Source organism: Chrysemys picta, chromosome 3 (assembly GCF_011386835.1).
Source record: "Chrysemys picta bellii isolate R12L10 chromosome 3, ASM1138683v2, whole genome shotgun sequence".
In the NCBI taxonomy this organism is placed as follows: domain Eukaryota; kingdom Metazoa; phylum Chordata; order Testudines; family Emydidae; genus Chrysemys; species Chrysemys picta.
In genome coordinates, this window is record NC_088793.1 from 127,468,172 (window position 1) to 127,488,684 (window position 20,513).

Consider the following 20,513-nt stretch of genomic DNA (forward strand, 5'->3'; position numbering starts at 1 on the left):
TGAACAGCACCCTGCACACCATACCCCCTGCCCAGCTCCCCAATCCACAGATCCCCTACTGTCCAGCACCCCCTTCACAGTCCCATCATTGCAGCTGTACAGCGCCCCATATTCCTGAGGGAATTCTGCATCAAATTCTGTGCATAATATTTTAAAATTCTGCAATTTTTTTTTTACAATAAATAAATGTGGAAGCTCCACCATGGCAGTGGGGAGCACAGGCCACTGAGGTGGGAGAATACCCTGCAGCCTTCCCTGCCCCCCTGGGACAGGGACTTGGCAGTGAGGCTGTACCTGACCCTTACACCGCACAAGGGCCATGCCTGCCATAGAAACACCCTGGGGCCCTGCCCCTTTTGTGCCAGGCACACCAGATGTGGGCAGGGAGGCTCAGTCTCGCAGCAGGATCCAAGTGCAGAGGGACTTAGTGTGGGGGGATCCAGATGGGGGTAAGAGGGTTCTGTGTGGGGCAGTCTGGGTGCAAGCAGCTCAGTGGGGGATCTGGATGCACAGGGAGGTTCTAGATGCAGGAGCAATGGGATTCTGCAGGGGGGACCAAGTGAAAGTGGTTGGAGCTCAGCGGGGGGGGGGGGGTGTATGGTTGCAGGGGAGGTGGGGTTCATTTGGGTGGGGGTGTAGGTGGTTGGGGCTCAGTGGGGAGGGTGTCTCTTGGGCGTGGTACAGAAGCAGGGGAGGTGGGGCTTGTCAGGATGAGGGTTTGACGGGCCTGCTTAAGAGGGAAATCCCAGCTGCTGCCAAGGGGATCCGCATGCTGGGCCCCTGCTTCTCCGATCCCCTTCTCTTCCCCATCCCATGCCCCTTCCCCACCACTCCATCTCCTCCCCATCCCACCCCGTTCCTTCCCCACTGCCTCTGCCCCCGCTTCCCCCATCTCCTTCTCCTCCCCATCCTATGCCCCTTCCCCACCACTCCATCTCCTCCCCATCCCACCCCCTTCCTTAGAATCATAAAAAATCATAGAATATCAGGGTTGGAAGGGACCTCAGGAGGTCAAGCAGGACCAATCCCCAACTAAATCATCCCAGCCAGGGCTTCGTCAAGCCTGACCTTAAAAACCTCTAAGGAAGGAGATTCCACCACCTCCCTAGGTAACCCATTCCAGTGCGTCACCACCCTCCTAGTGAAAAAGTTTTTCCTAATATCCAACCTAAACCTCCCCCACTGCAACTTGAGACTATTACTCCTTGTTCTGTCATCTGGTACCACTGAGAACAGTCTAGATCCATCCTCTTTGGAACCCCCTTTCAGGTCGTTGAAAGCAGCTATCAAATCTCCCCTTATTCTTCTCTTCTGCAGACTAAATAATCACAGTTCCCTCAGCTTCTCCCCAGTTATGTGCTCCAGCCCCCTAATCATTTTTGTTGCCCTCCGCTGGACTCTTTCCAATTTTTCCACATCATTCTTGCAGTGTGAGGCCCAAACCTGGACACAGTACTCCAGATGAGGCCTCACCAATGTCGAATAGAGGGGAATGATCAGGTCCCTCGATCTCCTGGCAATGCCCCTACTTATGCAGCTCAAAATGCCATTAGCCCTTCCCCAATGCCTCTTCCCCCCTGCCCCCACTTCCCCCATCCCCATCCCATGCCTCTTCCCCACCACTCCATCTCCTCCCCATCCCATCCCCTTCCTTCCCCACTGCCTCTCCCCCCCTACCCCTGCTTCCCCCATCCCTATTCCATGCCCCTTCCCCACTGCTCCATCTCCTCCACAGCCTTGGGGGCACAGGGGGGAACCACCCCCCAGAACGAGCCAGGGGAGCGGGCTGGGGCCGGGTCGCTCCACTTCGTGCTACCCGGTGATTGCAGGGCAGGCCCCACCCCGCACTCACAGGGCGGCGGGAAGTGGAGTGAGCCGGCCCCAGCCCGCTCCGCTCCCCTGGCTCCCAGCCTTGGGACTTGGGGGAACTGCCCCCCAGCACTCACCGGCGGCGTGGCTGGGAGCCGGCGGAGCTGAGCGGGCTGGGACCGGATTGCTCCACTTACCACCACCGGTGAGTGCAGGGCGCCCGATCCCTGCTGTAGTCCTCTGAGGAGTGGGGGTGGAGCAGAGGCGGGGCGGAGGGAGCAGAGCAAGCTGAGCCGGCCAGGGGATCCGGCTGTCCGGGGCCCCTTCTGACTCTGGGCCCGGGCACAGCCCCTTTCAACCTCAAACACTCCAAATTAATCAGTAACTTTTACCTTCATGCCCGAGCGAGTGTCATCACCATTAAATTACACTGTACATCACTACCACAATTATTTCTCTAAAAGACAGCTTGTGTCTCAGTCTCTGTGAATAGAGAGTTTCACAAACATGGATAACAGCAGAAAGACATTAGCTGAATATCTGAATAAGACATTGGCTGATAGTGAAAAGGCAGCCCCTGAAGATCTGCTATTTTCCTATAAGGGAATTTTGTACCCTGCTGGTTTTTGCAACCCGAAAACTATCCAAGTTCTTGATTCTTTTGAAGCCAGGACTGACGATGTGATCCTAGCGGGATACCCTAAAAATGGTGAATATTGCTAGCTTGTTACAAAAATTAAATTTGAAATGTTATAGTTATGAATGATTAGGCAGCATTTAATACAATGATTATACATGACTGCAGTTTATAGAAAATGCTGTCCATCATGAAGCTACTGTATTAGGGATTGTTCAGATGAATGAGATGAGAATAATAATTTCAGCCATTAATGACAGTCAATTACTTTCTTCTCCTTTTGAATATTTACATTTTAAGTAACCATATGTCCAGTGTTATGAACATGTACCTTGCAGAAAAAGATTTCTTGATCTTTGATAGCATGATCTACTACATGTTGAACAAAAATTCCTGTTCACAAGCATGAAAGATATAAGGTTGTAATGTGGCATCCAAACATCAGAGGAGACACATTATAAAATGTTCATGTGTGTCTCATTGTAGATCTGATTCAAACAGCCAACAAACCTTTACTAATATTTTGCATTGTGATGATGAATGAGCTGAGAAGAAAACAGCTTGACTGTCAATTTGACTGAGTTTGAAGACCTGGTGTTTTGAAAAACAATTCCTTCACTTATTAATTCAGCAAGTCTCACATGGAAAAATTGGATCAAATTCCACTGTCAGTTCCACTGCTGTACATCTGCAAACACTCAATTGAAGCCAATTGAATGATTCCAAATTTACACAACTAAAATGTGAGAAAAAACACAATGTGACTCACAGATATGAGGGTATCCAGATTTCACATAACTGTGATCACAAGTGTTTCTGTCCATTTCCCCCAAATTGATTTCTTCTTTTTAGAAACCATTATTGTATATTTGGCTTTTGGTCAAGCTAGTGCTAATGGCTTACCCTGGATTGGCAAGTAGGAGCCTAGTCAGTGACAATGGTGGTGCCTGCATTTATCTGTGACATGAATTCACCCAGAAAACATGGTTTTTAATTTAGTGATTTATAACTAAATTGTTAATCACAAAGAAGTATGTGCTTCACAAACAGGACTGTTCCTGTTGGTTGACAGATTACTTGGCCCAATCATATGACACTTCTGTTCACTCATAGCTTGTGGCATTAACAACAGGAAAATATTCCTGTATCAAAGTAAGATTTCAGTTTAGTTAGCTACTATCCTTGAATGTTAATGTTTTTCTTGAACAGTAATTGATATCATACACAGGTATTTGCAACTAAATACATTCAACAATTGTGACAATTTTCACTTCCGTAGTCTTTAAACCAGTTTCTATCTTGTTTCAGGTACTAACTGGCTTGATCAAGTCTTAAATGACTTGGAAACTACAGCTGCAAAATATACAGAGGAGGAAATTAATGAGAGAATTAATATTACAAATGAATTATCTATATTTCCACGTCTAGAATTTGGGGATCCAGAGAAATTTAAGGTCAGCATGGGATGATATTAGAAATGTTAATATGAACTGTTTGACATATTTAAGAATTGATAAAATGTAATGGCTGAATTTTACAGGCTATGGAGGACTCTTACCTCCCCCAAGGTGTGATCAGGTCAGCACAGTCAGGGTGCAGTGCATTTGCTTAGCCAGTCCATGACTGGAAACCATGGAAGTTCAGACAAGGGGTGGATAATTCATGCAAATGACCTTCTCACCACGGGGTTTCCTTAGATTCCGATCTGTCACTCTCTCCTTTGCACTACTACTGTCCCCATAGAGCTGACTATGTGGAGAGGAAGGATTTCAGGGCCCCCACCCCAAAACAGGCAATTGTGAATGGGACTAGGGGTTTAGGGGAGTTTCTGTTACCCCTCTCCGTTTTATTTTCCATGACAGGGGATGTCTTTTGCCTAGGAGTCTCCCATTCTGATTGCTAACAGCTCCTTTTTAAACTGTCAGTCAGCTCCAGGATTGATTTTTTGCCTCATGGTTTCCCAGGATTTCATTCAGCTGGAGAGACCCCTCCCCTTATTTCAGAGCTATTAGGGGAGGCAATGGGAGAGCACTCAGACTCTGCCTTCAGAGAAAAGGGTAGTAAGGAATAGTTTTATGGCTGCTGCCCTTGAGGGTCTTCCCCTTTCAATCTCTGCACTGCTCCACAGATCTATGTGGGCCATAGAGCGTGGAAGGGCTCCACTCTGAGAGAGGCAAGATCAAGATTTGGTATTGCGTTCATCTATTGCAGGAAAAGGACATTAGATAACACTGAATGATGTTAGGGCCATAGTATTGCACCAAATTACTCCAAAACTGAGAGCAGACTCAGGGGGTAAACACAGCCGGGTGCTAACCCTAGGCCCATGCACAGTTCTCCCACAGAAGACAGATGTAGTAATCTGCCCAAGAGTGAGGGCGGGGAGGGGTGTGAAGGGAACACTGATCCTTTCGGGGACACAGATGGTGAAACTGAGGGACCATATCAACTATCTAGTTGGACCTGCCCCTGGGACCCTTTTCTGGCTCCATGTACCTATTGCTGGCAGCATGACAGGTCCATAAATCTGGTTGGAAGCCAGAACTGCAGCAGAAATATTTGGATCTATACTTCCTCTTGGTCTATAGCTTTTCTGAGGTGTCAATGGGCAAAAACGCCCAAACATTAGGGACAAATGTGTAGATCAATGAGTAAATAAAAAGACAGTGGGCATATGAATGAACAACAATTACTGGACAAATATTACTTCCCATGTCATAAGGAGAAGTTTCATTCACTATCAAAAATAGAGATCAACAGGAGCAAAAACTCAAGAGATAAGTGATTAATCCTAGATGAACAACCTCTAACACCAGTACAAAGCTCACAAAATCTGCAGCTGCTGAACAGCTGGTTGATATGCCACGTACACTCCCTGTAGACAGAATTTGTGTGTTTTATTATTTTATCGTTTCTGTACGTAAATGATTTTATTGCCTGAGAAAGGGGTCATATCGAAGACTTCATCTTATGGGGTCCTCTGTTTGGCCAAAAAGCTCTCATAACACAAGCAATGCAAACAGTGTTTTCCCAGGAATTGAAATTAGGCGGGGTGTTGGAATATTCAGGGGGGAGCGGGCGGAGGGCCGATGAGGGTTGAGACTGTGAGGGTGAAGGGGGGGGCTGTATGGCACCAGAGTAAAAACTGAAAAATGTTTCACAACCATTTTATTAGATTTAACTCATGTTTTAAAATCATCACACAAATTAAAGTTGGCTACTCAAGCCTATTATGAAGTACTATATCTACATCCTTCTTGGTTTCTTGTTGTAATTTTGCACTCTTTGGTGTCTCTCTCCTTGTGTGTCAGTTACTTCCAGTCCTTCATGATATGCTCATGATCAGGCAGAAGGCGACTTCTTTCAGAACACAAAATTCTATTGAATTAGGAAAAAGAACACTCAACTGTAGCTGTTGTGACGGAGTAGCAAGAGATGAATTCCTACTTCTTTCATCCCAGGAAATAGCACAAAGATGGGGTCAAACCACTAGTGATGATAAAGAAGTTGAAGTTAAATCTTCATTCATTCATCATACACTATTCCACCCTGTGTTCAAAATTCTCTATTCTGTCTTGATCACATAGCAGCCCTATTGCTGGTAGTGCTTCATTCCACTCAACTATAGGTGTTTTATAAGACAGGCATCTGTAAAAGCTATGTGGCAGTTGAGTAGAATCCAGAAATCTCTATTGTAGATTTCTAAGAATCAAGTCTGTGTACTTTTTCAGCTGGCTTAACAAACACTTCTTGTCTTCTTCACTTAAGGAGTCAACATACGTACCTTCATTAGTCAACTTCTGGACTGAAGTCTTTGCTTCTTCCAGTACATTTTCAATGGATATCTGTGATAGATCCAAGGGTAGCTTCTATTGCCGGACAAAGATCTACTACTGTTGTAGCAGATGCCTGGATGACATTGTTTAATAACCCAAGTGATTTCAACAGTAGACTTACAAGAGAGAAAATGGTGATAGTCTTCTCTGAACTTAGTAACAAAAGTAGTCCACCGGCTTCACTACTTAAATCTGTCCTGTCTTGGTGGATACTTTCCAACGCCAATAATAACAGCTGCAGTAATTTTAAGACAACAGCCAAGAATCACTCATGAGAAAGCCAGCAGGCTTTCCCAGGTTGGACTAATTTGAACTTCAATCCCAGTGTAACTTCTATTTGTTTCCAAGATGTTCAGTCCTTTTGGACTCTTTCTGGAAAAAAAAAAGTATAAAAGCCATTAAATTTATGGCTTTTTAATGTCTTTTGAAGATTCTGCAGCTTGTACTAGCACTAGCTGGAGTAGATGGCCTCTGCAGTGTGTATAGGAGGGATTAGGGTTACATGTTTCTCTGAGCAAAGCTTGTAATCCACTATGTCTTCCAGAGAAGTTTGTAGCTCCATCAAATGCACAAGCAGCCATCTGTTCAGGGTTCCGTTTACAAGCATTTAACTCTTCTAAGATGTCACAGATGCAGCTGAAGTAGCTTCTATAACCTGAACATCGAGAATGCATCTACTGGCCTACCACAGACATCAAGATAACATACGCAATGACTTAATACTTGATGCCTATTTGCATTGGTGCATTCATCAGCCATGTATGCACATATTTTGAATATGGTGAGAGAGTTCTTCACTTTTTCAACTGCTGAATCTTTCACTGTTGCACCCCATGCTTCTAGCCAGTCAGTTGAGTTTCTTGCAGAAAGATAGTGAGCATTTGCTGGTCTTGTTCGGAACCAGTGTTCAACTTCAGGATGAACAAGTAACAATGCACTTAACATTGGCCTCCAGTTTGTAGTGTGTGGTAGGTCTTGCTTAAATAGAAAGTATGATGCAACAGCCATGTTGGTTCACATAAACTGAGTTGTGTCTCCAGCATTCTTAACAGCCTCATTAAATTCTTCTAAAATTGGCTTTGTCAGTGACTGCCTTCTAAGGCTTTCTGCATGTTGATGCAGTCCAGAGGCCTGGTGTTTTGCAGCCTTTTCATATATGTCGTCAGTATTGGCTTAGCTGATCGGTCTGGCAAACCAAGCTCCTCCACTTTTACTATATAAATCCATGATATGCCCACATCTTGAATACTGTATGCAGTTCTGGTCACTCCATCTCAAAAAAGATATATTGGAATTGGAAAAGGTTCAGAGAAGGGCAACAAAAATGATTAGGGGTATGGAACAGATTCCATATGAGGAGAGATTAAAAAGACTGGGACTTTTCAGCTTTGAAAAGAGATGACTAAAAGGGGATATGATAGAGACTTATAAAATCTTGACTGGTGTGGAGAAAATGAATAAGGAAGTGTTATTTACCCCTTCACTTAACACAAGAACCAGGGGTCACCCAATGAAATTAGTAGGCAGCAAGTTTAAAACAAACAAAAGGAAGTATTTCTTCACACAATGCACAGTCATCCGTGGAACTTTTTGCCAGGGATGTTGTGAAGGCCAAAATTATAACAGTGTTCAAAAAAGAACTAGACAAGTTCACGGAGGCTAAGTCCATCAATGGCTATTAACTAGGATGGGCAAGGATGCAACACCGTGCTCTGAGTGTCCCTAGCCTCTGTTTGCCAGAAGCTGGGAGTGGACGACAGGGGATGGATCACTTGATGATTCCCTGTTCTGTTTCATTCCCTCTGAAGCACCTGGAATAGGCACTGTCGGAAGACAGGATACTGGGATAGATGGACCATTGGTCTGAACCAATATGCCATTCTTACATAAAAAATAATTATAATAAACAAAAAGTTTAGTACAGAAACTCCCCAAAATAATGATCTCTTGAGATAGCAAATATGTGAGATAATGAGCATGGCAAATAATGCATTTTAAAAATCTTGGCCTACTAGAAAAATGTATATTTATATAAGTTTCCCAGTCACAAATCTAGCATTCTGGAGTGAAGTCACTAAAACATAGTCCAATCCTCTGGCCGCTGTTGTTTGTCATGCCACCATTCACTCTATTGCTCCGCCCCAATGTCCCTGCACTGTCATCTTCTGCTGCCACCTGCCACTGAGACCCCTGCGAGTCAGTCTCTCGAGGTTCAGCCCAGCTCTCAGTGATTTCAGCTCTCAGTGGGGGAACCTCACTGCTAGTGCAGGCTGGGCTGTCTCTTCCACAGAAATGCTGTCCTGCAGCAGGTCTAAGCACTTAGAACTGATTATCAGTGATTTCAGCTCTAGTGGTCACTTAACAAACCAAAAGACTCTCTATGAAGCCTAATCAGCTCTCTCTCTAAACAGGAGAGAGGGACAGGTCAAATAGTGCCTCTGACTCTTAGGCAGAGCCCACACCACCAAGCAAAACACCTGTGCTCCACCTTCTCTCTCTTCACTAGGATATGGCATCCAACCCTCCTGCTTAGGGAGTGCAGTTTAGTTGAGGGTGACCAGTGCTTAATTTGTAATGAAAGAGGTGCTGGGGCTCAAGGAAGTTTGTTACTTTCATAACTGATGTGACAAGCCCAGAGGTACCAGGGCTATGAACTGCCGAGCCTAGAGGTGCTGGGGCTCAGCACTGGCAAGCCCTAGCACAAATCAAGCACTGAGGGAGACCCCCCCTCATTCAGTCAGGCTAAGTACAGTTCTGCTGCCCTTTACTCATACAATAAAGATAACATTTCATTACCCCCACATTTAATACTTCAGTGATTTGTAACCCAATACCAGCCAAAATTGATCAGTTGGACAGCACAGCTCTGTCTGCTGGATACCTAGGCAGAGTAGTTGTGTTCATGTAAATACAGTCTGGTCCTGAAGCCTCTCTCCCCTCCCCTGGCTCATCGCTAGCTGTCAGGGGAGAGCTCATTCAGACCTTGCTTACAAATCATAATTTTAAATTATAAGTTAGGCCAACATTGCCAAAATGAATGTGCCAACATTGTCATAAATAACAGCTGTATGAGGAAGCTAGTCTTTGTTCATACTTTTCAAACCCATTATGCTTTCTCAGGTACAAGTATTTTCTCATATAATGTATATGCTTTTAAAGTGTGTATTAATGTTTGAATTTCAATTCAAATTTCCAACCAACAACTACATTGGAAACACTGCGTGAAACTGGGGGCAGGGAGGTGTTGGGGAAATTCATGGGGGGTGTAAACCCCTCCTGGGGGGGCGGGTCTAGAGAAATCCCTGAATGCAAACATCTTCACCCTGTCCTGTCAATGCATCTCAAACCCTGATCTAGAAGGCTCTGCTGTGGTAGGGGGGACATCATCCTGTCTCCAGGTCCATTAGATGCTAATTCAGATTAATTGGAATTGTTTTGAAAAATCCATTTCTTTCCCCCTTCGACTTTCCCATTTCCCATATTCCATCCTTCTCCACATTTCCTTCTCTCATCCATCCAAAACACTCCCAACATCAGCTCACTAGTCTTCAAGTAATGCTCCTCCTCCCACTGCCACATTGTCTCTCCTTGATCGGAAAGTGGTAGCATGGGAAATCTGTGATGGAGCCAGAAAGGGAAGAACCCAGGTCTTCAGACTCCCAGTACTATGCTTTAGCCACCCCTTGCATTTCACTTTATCAAACTGAAAAAAAAAATTGTTTTGATTCAGGTTGTTTTTACTCTGTTTGAACTGGATTTCCCATCTCTAAGGTCAATTAGACAGAGCTGTGAGTGGGCCCTACCAAATTCACGGCCATGAAAAACGTGTCTTGGACTGTGAAATCTGGTCTCCCCCCATTAAATCTGGTCTTTTGTGTGCTTTTACCCTATATTATACAGATTTCACGGTGGAGACCAGCGTTTCTCAAATTGGGGGTCCTGACCCAAAAGGGAGTTGCGGGGGGGGAGGGGTTCCAAGGTTATTTTAGGGGGGTCGCGCTTACTCCTGCGTTGCCTTCAGAGCTCGGTGGCCAGACAGTGGTGGCTGTTGGCCGGGCACCCAGCTCTGAAGGCAGCATCCCACTAGCAGCAACGTAGAAATAAGGGTGGCAATATCATACCATGCGATCCTCACTTCTGTGCTGTAGCTAGCGGCAGCTCTGCCTTCAGAGCTGGGATCCCAGCCAGCAGCCACCGCTCTCCAGCTGCCCTGCTCTGAAGGCAGCGCCGCCACCAGCAGCAGTGCAGAAGTAAGGGTAGCATTACTGCAACCCACCCTACAATAACCTTGCAACCCCCCACAACTCCTTTTTGGGTCACCACCCCCTACAATTAGAACATAGGGAAATTTCTGATTTAAATAGATGAAATCATGAAATTTATGATTTTTAAAATTGTATGACCGTGAAATTGACCAAAATGGACCATAAATTTGGTAGGGCCCTAGCTATGATGCTGATTTTTGTGACACGGTGACCTGTCTTTTTGGAACTATAGAAAGATACTGATTAGACAGACATAATAATACCCTGCTCTTATATAGCACTTTTAACCAGTAGCTCTCAAAGCTACAAAGGAGGTAAGTATCATTATCCCCCTTTTACAGAAGGTAAAACTGAGGCACAGAGTGGAGAAATGACTTGCACACAAACACTCAGGTCTCCTGAATACCAGTACTGCTTTATCCATCTGCTAGGGCACAAAGCCACCAGATGCCATCAGATGCACCCTTACTGGGAGTCATGCTATTGCAGAGTGGTTTGCTAGTTCTGTTTATCTGAATGTCTAAGAGGTCCTGGAGAAGTGCTTATTGTCAGCCATTAGATAATGAGTATCACTGGTTCTGCCTAAACTCAGCTGGACATTTCAAAAGAACAGGCCCCCTATTTCTAGTCAGGCTGGAAATACTGTTAGAACAGGGTCTTGCACAGTATTTCCTCTGGAGGAGCAACATACATGGGGCCACATTCATTAGAGCGAATTAAAGGAACATTAATAATTGGGAGCATGGTAGTTAAAGTTTGAAAGAAATGAGAGATTCAAGAAGGCCTTGGAAAAATTAATGCTAATTTGTCTTAGATTCTGCTGTATATTAATGGTAGTGAAATAGTCACCCTCTGGATTGGCAGAAAAGAAATATTATTTCCTGCTAAGTCTACTTTTTAAAAAAAACAGATAGTTCTTAAAATGATAAAATTATATTAAAGAGGCTATTTAATTCTATGTTTCTTTCCAATTCTATTTAAAGAGGATGAAGGAATTACCTTTCAGAAGAATCATAACAACACATCTCCTTCCTCAAGTCCTGCCGAAATCTATTTTCAAAAGCAAGGCCAAGGTGAGTCCTCATTTACAGTATCGTAGAAAATACCCACTGTAATGGCATTTTCAGACCCGTTTGGATTTCTTCTATGTTATATGCAGGGCCTTGTGTTTTCTATGATTCCATCTAGGTTTTATGGTTGTGAAGATAAGTTTTCTGCATGTGAACTGATACAGTGTTATGTACTGGGACAGCAAACAGCTGAAAGAATAGCTTTAGGCTGGGAGTAAACTGGCCCCATTCAGCATGAATACCGAAACCTAATGCTGACAATTTAAATGTTTACTGTTTCTCTGCTATCATTTCAGCAGAAATCTCCTGCTAATGAGCTTATCCATTCCTTATTTTTCAAATAAGGCAAAATTAATTAAACTGATTCTACTGATGCTGTGATTGTTAAATATAAACTTTTTCTTACCTAATTATTGTTAATTATTTGTATTACCATAGTGCTCTTTGTGCTAGGAAAAGTACAAACTTTTTTGTATTGACTTTCAACCTTTAAACAAATAATTCATTTACTTATGTTTTTTAGATACTGCTGCTGGTTCGAAATCCAAAAGACACCGCTGTATCTTACTTCCATTTTCACAACAATATGCCTACACTTCCCTCCTTCGGCTCATGGGATGAGTATTTTGCAGCTTTTATGCATGGAAAAAGTACACTGTTTTTCTGAAGCTATTCTGATTAATTAGTGCATTGGCAAAACTGGGCACTGGGAAGACCTAGGGCAGATTCTGATCTCAGTTGTATTGTTATAATTCAAGAAAAACTTCTTGGTCTTAAAGTTATTCTAGATTTATAAATGATGTAATTGAAATCAGACTGTGACTCCTGAAATCAAGAGATAATTTATTCACTGACACTGACTCCCTCTGTGATCTTGAATAAGTCATGTAAGCTTTTATGGCCTGACCACCATTACCCTGAATCTTATATAATCTGAAACACAGGTTTAGGAAATTAAATATGAATTATATTACCAACTATGCTAATACTTACTAAAATAGACATAAGCATGGTGGCCTAGAAATCCAAATCCAATATTTCCACTCAAAACAACTTCACCCTATAACTTTTCTTTCTGCTAATCGATGCATAAGCTGAATTCATTTACTGGGTCGAAGGCTAAAATTCTTGGGAATAGAGGTGAGCAAAATGTTTTCAACTAATTGTTTTTGGGGGGGCCAAAAATGTTTGCTGATTTCAGGTTGAATTTGATAAATAATTTTCTTTGAAACTAAATTTTAGAATTTAAATTTTGTAATTTTAGAAATTTTCTAATTTTAGAAACAAAATTTCTAAACAGGAAACATTTTGTTTCAATCTTTCTGAATCGTTTCATTTTGAAATATTTTGTTCAACTTTTCTATTCAAAATGGCACTTCACTTTTAAATTACCACAAAAAAGGGTGAAAAGCACCTAAAACGTCTGAATCAAAGTGAATAATTCAAAATAAAATTTGTTTGGAGTCAAGTGAAACATTTTCGTTGCTTCTAAACCAATTTTTTTTATACTTTTTTTATTAAAAAATTTTAAAAAATTGTTATTGGTTCAAATCAAATGATTGTTTTTTATTTTTTTTAGTTTAGTGTCTGTACCAAAAAAATCCATCACTCACCCAGCTGTAGTTGGGATCAGTGCAAAGGAAAGACTCCTTTTCGACCCAGTCAGCAGTCAGACAGGATGTCTCCCTGGCAAAAAGGAGTGGTGCTGGAATGTTCAGCTGGCTAGCTTTCCAGCTTGTATGCTATGTCCCTAAGGTGGTTATGAGGGTGTTTAGTCGTTTGCACTTAGCAGATGTGTGCTCTTCCATTAGTGGCCAGTACTAGCTGTCAGATGGAAGGAACACTTATTGCTTCTGTTCAGAGGAGCAGTGGCAAAATGTGTTACTGTAGTCCTCACCTCAAAACCTTGTCTGACACCATGTAGTCAGCCTAAACCTATAAAAGGAGTCCATGTCCCCTGTCTCAATTCACCTTTGCCTCATTATTATTGAATCATTCTGATTCTGTTTTTTTCCCTCAAGTATGCCGGGGCTCCTATTTTGATTATTTAGTTGAATGGAACAAGCATGTGGCTGATGAAAATGTTATGGCGATAACCTATGAAGAGCTGAAAGAGGTGAGGTTAATGCTGTTTAAAGGAATCTTTACTTCATACCTAAATAGTGCATAGCTAATGATAACACACCCACTAAGCCCATGCAAGGCCTATACAATTCATTTTGTTTTTGACAGAAACTGACAAAACAGAAATGTTCATGAACATTTAATCAAAAAGCCACATTTTATAAAAAAACCCTCATGTTTCAGTGGAAATTTTTTAACCAGCTCTACTTAAACCCTATGAAGAAATAAGTCAGATGCAAATGTCATATAGACCTAGTTCAGACCTCTGAGTAGGATGGAATTTCACCCTCTGTGCCAAGAAACATGAATTCATAGATCTAGGAACAAACAGACTTTGGAATGAATAAGGCCTACATCTAACAGTATCCACTTCATGGGGAAATGATTACCAAGAGGCAACATCAGCCTTGCTGTAAGCAGGTGTAACACCGTTATCTTTCCATGGATTTGCACCCACTTACACCAGGCCTTCATTTAGCTGTAAGATTTTTTTAATATATACTGTCAACATGAGCCAGTGGCTTAATATTCAAAAATACTGAGCATCTACAGTTCCCACTGGTTTCGCTGGGGGGTGGGTGCACTGCATCTCTGAAACTCAGACCAATCATCTTCACAATAAAACCGGCCAAGTTTTTCAGTCCTCACTCAGTCAAAACTTTAATTGTCTTTAGTGGGAAATTTTGCCAAAATGGAGGACAATAAGATATGGCCATCTGTAACCAATGTGGACTTCTCCAAATCTCACACATGAGTGAGCTGGATGGGATTATATTCTACATATTGCATTAAAACCTAAATTATAGTAACATGAAGTGTATGAAGCACTGACAAAATCCACAAAGCCATCTAATAACAATTTCCATTTCTAAGTCAAGGCTGTCTTTAGCATGCCTTCCTATTATGTCCAGCTACCACAAAGCATATGGAGAGTGACCATGGGGAAACGCTAACAACTTGTATAATAGTTTCGGTGGGGAAAACGTGTTCAGTTTTCAGTCTGATTATGATCCCAACACCCAACCTTGCTAAACTGAAATAAATTCACCTGAAATTTTACAGCTGTGACATAGGGTAGGATAGATTTTTTCCTAGAAACCTTGCTGCAAATTACCATTTTGGAGATGATTTTAAAAAATAAAATAAAAACAGGGTGATCTAATTTCTTCAGTGCCTGCAGTGTGGTACCTTGGCCCCCCACTAAATCTATTTAAAAAAAATCCTAATGCAATCTCTCTTTCTCGGTCTCTCTAAGAGGTTGTCAGCTTTCCAACAGAAAATGCTGATTCGATGGACTCTACGTGTTCTGTGGGAACATGTAGATTGCTTCAATACTTTCAATGGAAACCAGGCAGGCTGGCCAACTGGCCATCCTGCCTGCCTGCTTTCCTGCTAGCTCACCCGCCTGCCCACCTCTCTGCTCCCATGCTTCTTGGCAGCCTCAGTGGTGGAGCTGGGGTTGTCCCGAGCTTTCAGGCTCCTTGTTCCTCAGCAGCCAGGCTCCTTGGCAGCCCGTCTGGTGAGTAGTTGCAGAGCTGGGCTTCCAGGCTCCCCAGCTCCCTAAACTATCAGGAGTCTGGGTGGCTGTCTCTCAGATATGCCTGCTTGATGAATGGACAGGCAGGCGGGTGGGCTCCTAGACTCCCTGAGCACCTGACTCCCTAGCTCCCTGGGCTACTGGATTCCTTGGCTGGCCAGCTCACCAGGCTGCCTGCCTGGCAGGTGATCTGCTGGGTATCCCAGCGATCATATTTCATTTTGGAAACACCAGAACATTTCCACTATAGCAGTGGTTCTCAACCAGTGGTATGTGTACCCCTGGGGTTACACAGAAATCTTCCAGTGGGTACATTAATTCATCTAGATATTTGCCTACTTTCACAACAGGCTACATAAAAAACACTAGCGAAGTCAGTACAAACTAAAATTTCATACAATGACTTGTTTATACTGCTCTATATACTATACATTTAAATTCCAATTTATTTATTTTATAATTACATGGTAAAATGAGAAAGTAAGCAAGTTTTCAGTAATAGTGTGCTGTAACCCTTTTGAATTTTTTTGTCAGATTTTGTAAGCAAGTAGGTTTTAAGTGAGGTATAAATTGAGGGTACCCAAAACAAATCAAACTCCTGAAAGGGGTACAGTAGTCTGGAAAGGTTGTGAGCCACTGCTATATATGAACTTTTCAGCATTTCTGAAACAAAATATTGCAGAATTTTAATTTTTGGCCTTTCATCCTGATTCTGGATGAAAAGTTCTGCAAATTCTTTTTTTTGTGTGCCTTATTTGATTACCTTATTTGATTCTCCTTGTTTTCCCCTCTTATTATTTTTATGACCACTATTGTCAAATCCCCTTAGAACAGCTCTTTGAGCTCACTGTTGTATCTGTCAAAATGCACCATCATTTGGTGTGTGAAGGGTACAGAATTCTATATTCATACATATCCTTATTTGCACATTTCTTAGCAATGCCCTTTGCTTCAGCACACCTGAAGTCTATGAATATTAACAGATACAAACTCTCTGGACTCAATCATGTGCTCAAAAGTGCTAGGTATTATTATTATTATTATGCACAGCTACATATAAAAAGTACAGACCCCACTCTTCATTTAGCCAAAGTATCCTACTTGCATGAGTGAGGAGTTCTGGACAAGGCCCACTGTTTAGACCCTGCCTGGAAGTTACACCTCTTAGAGTTCCTCAGTGATGCAAAAGGAAGTAGTCGCAGATTTTTCACCGTAATTCTGCTCTGTGAAAGTACGAAACCTTCAGAGATACTGTTATAATCACTCCACAGGTGAGATCCAAATGGAATGTTATTTCAATAATATTCATTCTTATCTTCCTTTTTTTCAGAATCTGATGTTAGGACTGAAAAAAATAGCTGACTTCTTTGGGTTCTCCCTGAGTGAGGAAGAGATTCAGACTGTTGCAGAGAAGAGCAGCTTCAAAGCTATGAAAGAGAAATCCTCCAAAACTCATGGAACATTTGGGAAAATTCTCTTCCGTAAAGGTAAATTTCTGAAAACTCCCTACAAATGATCACCAGTCTCTTGCAGTGAAGTCACTAGCACAGCACCTCTAGCTGGCTGGGTGAACTGAAGGCAGGGGTGGCTCTATGTTTTTTGCTGCCCCAAGCATGGCAGTCAGGCTGCCTTCAGCTGCACGCCTGTGGGCGGTCCGCTGGTCACCGGGATTCAGCGGCATTTCTGCGGGTGATCTGCCGGACCGGGGCCATCGGCGTACCCACTGCCAAATTACTGCTGAAGCCGCGGGACCAGCGGACCTCCCGCAGGCATGCCGCCGAAGGCAGCCTGACTGCCGCCCTGTAGACGTCCGGACTCACCCCTGCGGCGCCTCCTGCTGGTCATCCAAGGAATTAGCTCACCAGCCTCTGGAGCGCTCTCTGCAGGCCGGTGATCCGACTTGTCATCCTCTGGTGCCCGTGTCCCTCTCAGGACCCAGTGCCCCTATTACTGGGATGCTGCCCCCCAGCAGTACCCCACAGATCTGGGTCTCCCCTCCCTGGGGAACCCCCACCCACTATCCCTACCTCACCTCAGGATAAGGCCACTGCCAGTCACCAACTAGCCCCCGCTCCCTGGGGCAGACTGCAGTATAGGCCACTCATCACTGGCAAGGAGGGTTTGGGCTGCTGCCTTGGCCTAGCCCTGGGCTGCCCTCTGCAATCCCCAGTACCCCTTAGCCTCCTACTAGGTCGCAGCCTGGGGCTATCCAGGCTGGAGCTCCCCAGCTCCTCAGCCTTTCCCCAGCCCTGCTCCACTCAGGTACCCTGTGTCTAGCTCACTGCAGCCAGGCCCTTCTCCTTCTGAATGCAGAGAAAAACTCTGAGCGCCTGGCTCCCAGCCTTCTTATACAGGCCAGCTGGGGCCTGATTGGGGCATGGCCCAGCTGCGGCTGCTTCCCCAATCAGCCTTGTAGCTTTTCCTTTGCCCCAGCCCTGCTCCCTGGCTGCACTAGAGCCTGGAGCCACCCCTGACTGAAGGCACAGGTTCTGATGAGGTCTTGGCTCTAGCATCCCCATCTTTTAAGGCTGTTGTGAAAGCCTGGACCTCTGTGACATCACAGGCTTGGCAACTCTAGCTTGCTGGTGTGATGTGAAGGCAAAGTCCTCTGCCAGGGTTAGTGGCTCAGGACCTTTGTCTTGCTGGGATAGTATCCAGGAACCTTTTATTGCTGGGTGGATGGCCAGGGAAAGGCCTCTCTGATGCCACTAGGGTAGCACTGATAACCCCCACTGTAGCGAGCATGTAACATCCACCTCCAATCCCAGGCCAAAGACAAAATCCAGAATGCATCCAACTATAGGTGTTGAGCCAGACTGTCCCTGGGCTAGTGCTATTGCTGTGGTTGGTGGCTGTGGAATCTTGGGCTAATGTAGAAGCGCCACAATCAGTGCAGAAGTTGAAATTGCCTAATACAATTGCTGCAGTGACTCTGGCACTGCCACTGGTTAGCTCAGGAAGTACTCTGAGATACAGTGGGGTTACCTGTAGCTCACATTAGCCTGGGGCTCTATCATCTTTCATTGGGATTTCATTGCATCCTGTGCATTGGGGGGGAGGGAGACCATGTCTATCTCTCCCTCAGCCTCACCACTGGCCCTCCTCTCCTGATGTGTGGATCACATGGGCTCCAGAGAAAGTGGAAGATGTTCTGAAGGTTCACCCCACCTCCGCAAAAAATACATCACATTCTTGTGTGGTGGTTCCCCTCTGTGGGTCATGAATCATGGGGGCATTATCAGGTCCGGAGTTAGGATCTCTGGCTGCCACAGGCTGAGGCTGGCACACAAGAACAGAGCTGCTAATGGTGGAGTGTGCATGGAGAATCTGATGTCTACCCCTACATTTATTTAAGAATAAGCACCACACCTAACAATACACATGCTTAGTTTGCAGTTTGAAGACCATCTTATCAAGAGAAAAAGCTACAGACCTGGGACCAAAACACACCTGGTGTAAATGAGTGTAATGACTCTTGAATATAACAAAAGGGATGTTTCTGGGGCCAATTATTTCTGAGATATGGTATGACCAAAACAAGAAGATATACCAAGAACTCTACCTGTATTTTTAAAAAATCCTACATCTTAGAGATGGCTTCTCCAATTCACCTCATTCATTGCTGAAAAAATTATCCTGTGGTCACAAACCCTAAATGTAGAGTCACAAGTAGAAAGGATCAATTCTTAGGGATAGAGATGGGGGAATGAAGGTTGTGATGTGCAAAAATCAGCCTTGCAATGGAAAGCTAGTTACAACTTCAACCAAGGAGTGGTGATCCTTTTTCTCTAACAAATGTTATATATATATATATATATATATAAAATGTTTTTAAATGTTTTCAGGAATGGTTGGTGACTGGAAGAACCATTTCTCTGAAGCTCAGAGTAAAGAGATGGACAGAAAATTTGAAGAGTGTTTAGCAGGAACTAAACTGGGAGAAAAGATGAAATATGGGTTGTATTTGCAAGAGCAAACCAGCAAAACCTAATGCAACTATTCCCCTTAGTATGATCTGTTCACTTGTTTTTGTACACTGGAAAAATCATCTAAACTTCTGTGTATCCAATTGTAAATCATTATGTTCTAGTCCTTAATACCACCAATTTATCTCAGATGTGTGCTTTAAATTTGATACCTCACCATGCTTAATAGATCTTTTATGTATGCATATGCCCATTGTATTGCATTGCCTTAGAAAGGAGCTGTAGACTTCAATATCATATACACTATTTTTAGGCGGTATCAGCCAGAAGCACCATCAGTTATTTAACCATTCTATCAAAAACAATTTAATCGGAGAGCCAATTCTGCACTGAGAAATCCCATGAAGTTCATGGGGGTTGCATTTGATGTAAGTCAGTGCAGAATTAGGCTTAGAGTGTCCACATGATCCAGATGTACGAAAGCGATAGAAATTCCACCAAATAGATTAGTTTTTGCCATTAACATTAACAGTGACTTGAATCTGGCTATCTTCTGGTGGAAGAAGCTGATTCCCTCCAGGATAACTGTTAGCCAAGCAGCTTTTCTGTTTCTGTTTTTCTGCTTGCATTCATTATTTGTCTGTGTCCTTTTAAATCTTTGATTTGATAAATGTTTTAAAAATGTTATTAATTGGTTCATCTTGTTTTAATCAGAGGGGACACGTTGGAAGCCTGGTTAGGGTTGCCAGTTTTGTTTGGACATATTCCTGGAGGTTTCATCACATGATATAATCTTTAATTAAAGATTAATCTTTAATTCCTGGAGTCTCCAGGACAATCCTGGAGGGTCAGCAACCCTAAGCCTGATAAAAGATAAGAGGATCTCTGAGGCTTGAATTATTCATGGTCATAAGCTCTATACAGAGTAGCAAATGTTTGTATTATTGCTGCAAGCTAACTGGTCTACTCTGGAAGCTGTGGCTGAGATTTTCAAAGCCAGGGCAACTGAACTGAAATTAATGGGAAATTAGTGGTTAATTCTCCTAGTTGGCTTTGAAACTCTCGGTCTATCTATTGTACTCTTAGCATAACCAGGCTATTGCCAAAATATAGGACACCCCTGCCCTGAGAAGATCTTGAGGATACAAAATCAAAATAAAGCAAAAAGTGTGGAGACCAGTGGGGAGTTTTCTCACGACACATCTGACCCGTCCTGGGCAAAACCAAGACACATGTATCTGACATAGCTGCTGGTATCATTGTGCTTTCTGAGCTTTTGTGAATGACCCTTTTTAATCTACTCCTTTGT

General features: G+C 43.4%; 1 protein-coding gene across 1 annotated transcript; it reads left to right on the forward strand.

Annotated features, from left to right (window-relative positions):
- The first annotated feature begins 1,828 nt into the window (after nucleotides 1–1,828).
- Nucleotides 1,829–19,891, forward strand: LOC101937225 (sulfotransferase 6B1-like). Its single transcript, XM_005303976.4, has 7 exons — nucleotides 1,829–2,518; nucleotides 3,755–3,900; nucleotides 11,531–11,620; nucleotides 12,141–12,267; nucleotides 13,639–13,733; nucleotides 16,609–16,765; nucleotides 19,124–19,891. The coding sequence occupies exons 1-7, from the start codon at nucleotides 2,317–2,319 to the stop codon at nucleotides 19,267–19,269; spliced, it is 963 nt and encodes a 320-aa protein (XP_005304033.1). The 5' UTR covers nucleotides 1,829–2,316; the 3' UTR covers nucleotides 19,270–19,891.
- Nucleotides 19,892–20,513: the final 622 nt, after the last annotated feature.

What these genes read in the sequence shown, in the direction of transcription:
- LOC101937225 (XM_005303976.4), top strand. Translation starts at nt 2,317, where the DNA reads ATGGATAACAGCAGAAAGACATTAGCTGAATATCTGAATAAGACATTG. An exon ending in AGCGGGATACCCTAAAAATG is followed by an intron (nt 2,519 to 3,754) that starts GTGAATATTGCT and finishes ATCTTGTTTCAG; the next exon opens with GTACTAACTGGCTTGATCAA. An exon ending in TTTTCAAAAGCAAGGCCAAG is followed by an intron (nt 11,621 to 12,140) that starts GTGAGTCCTCAT and finishes TATGTTTTTTAG; the next exon opens with ATACTGCTGCTGGTTCGAAA.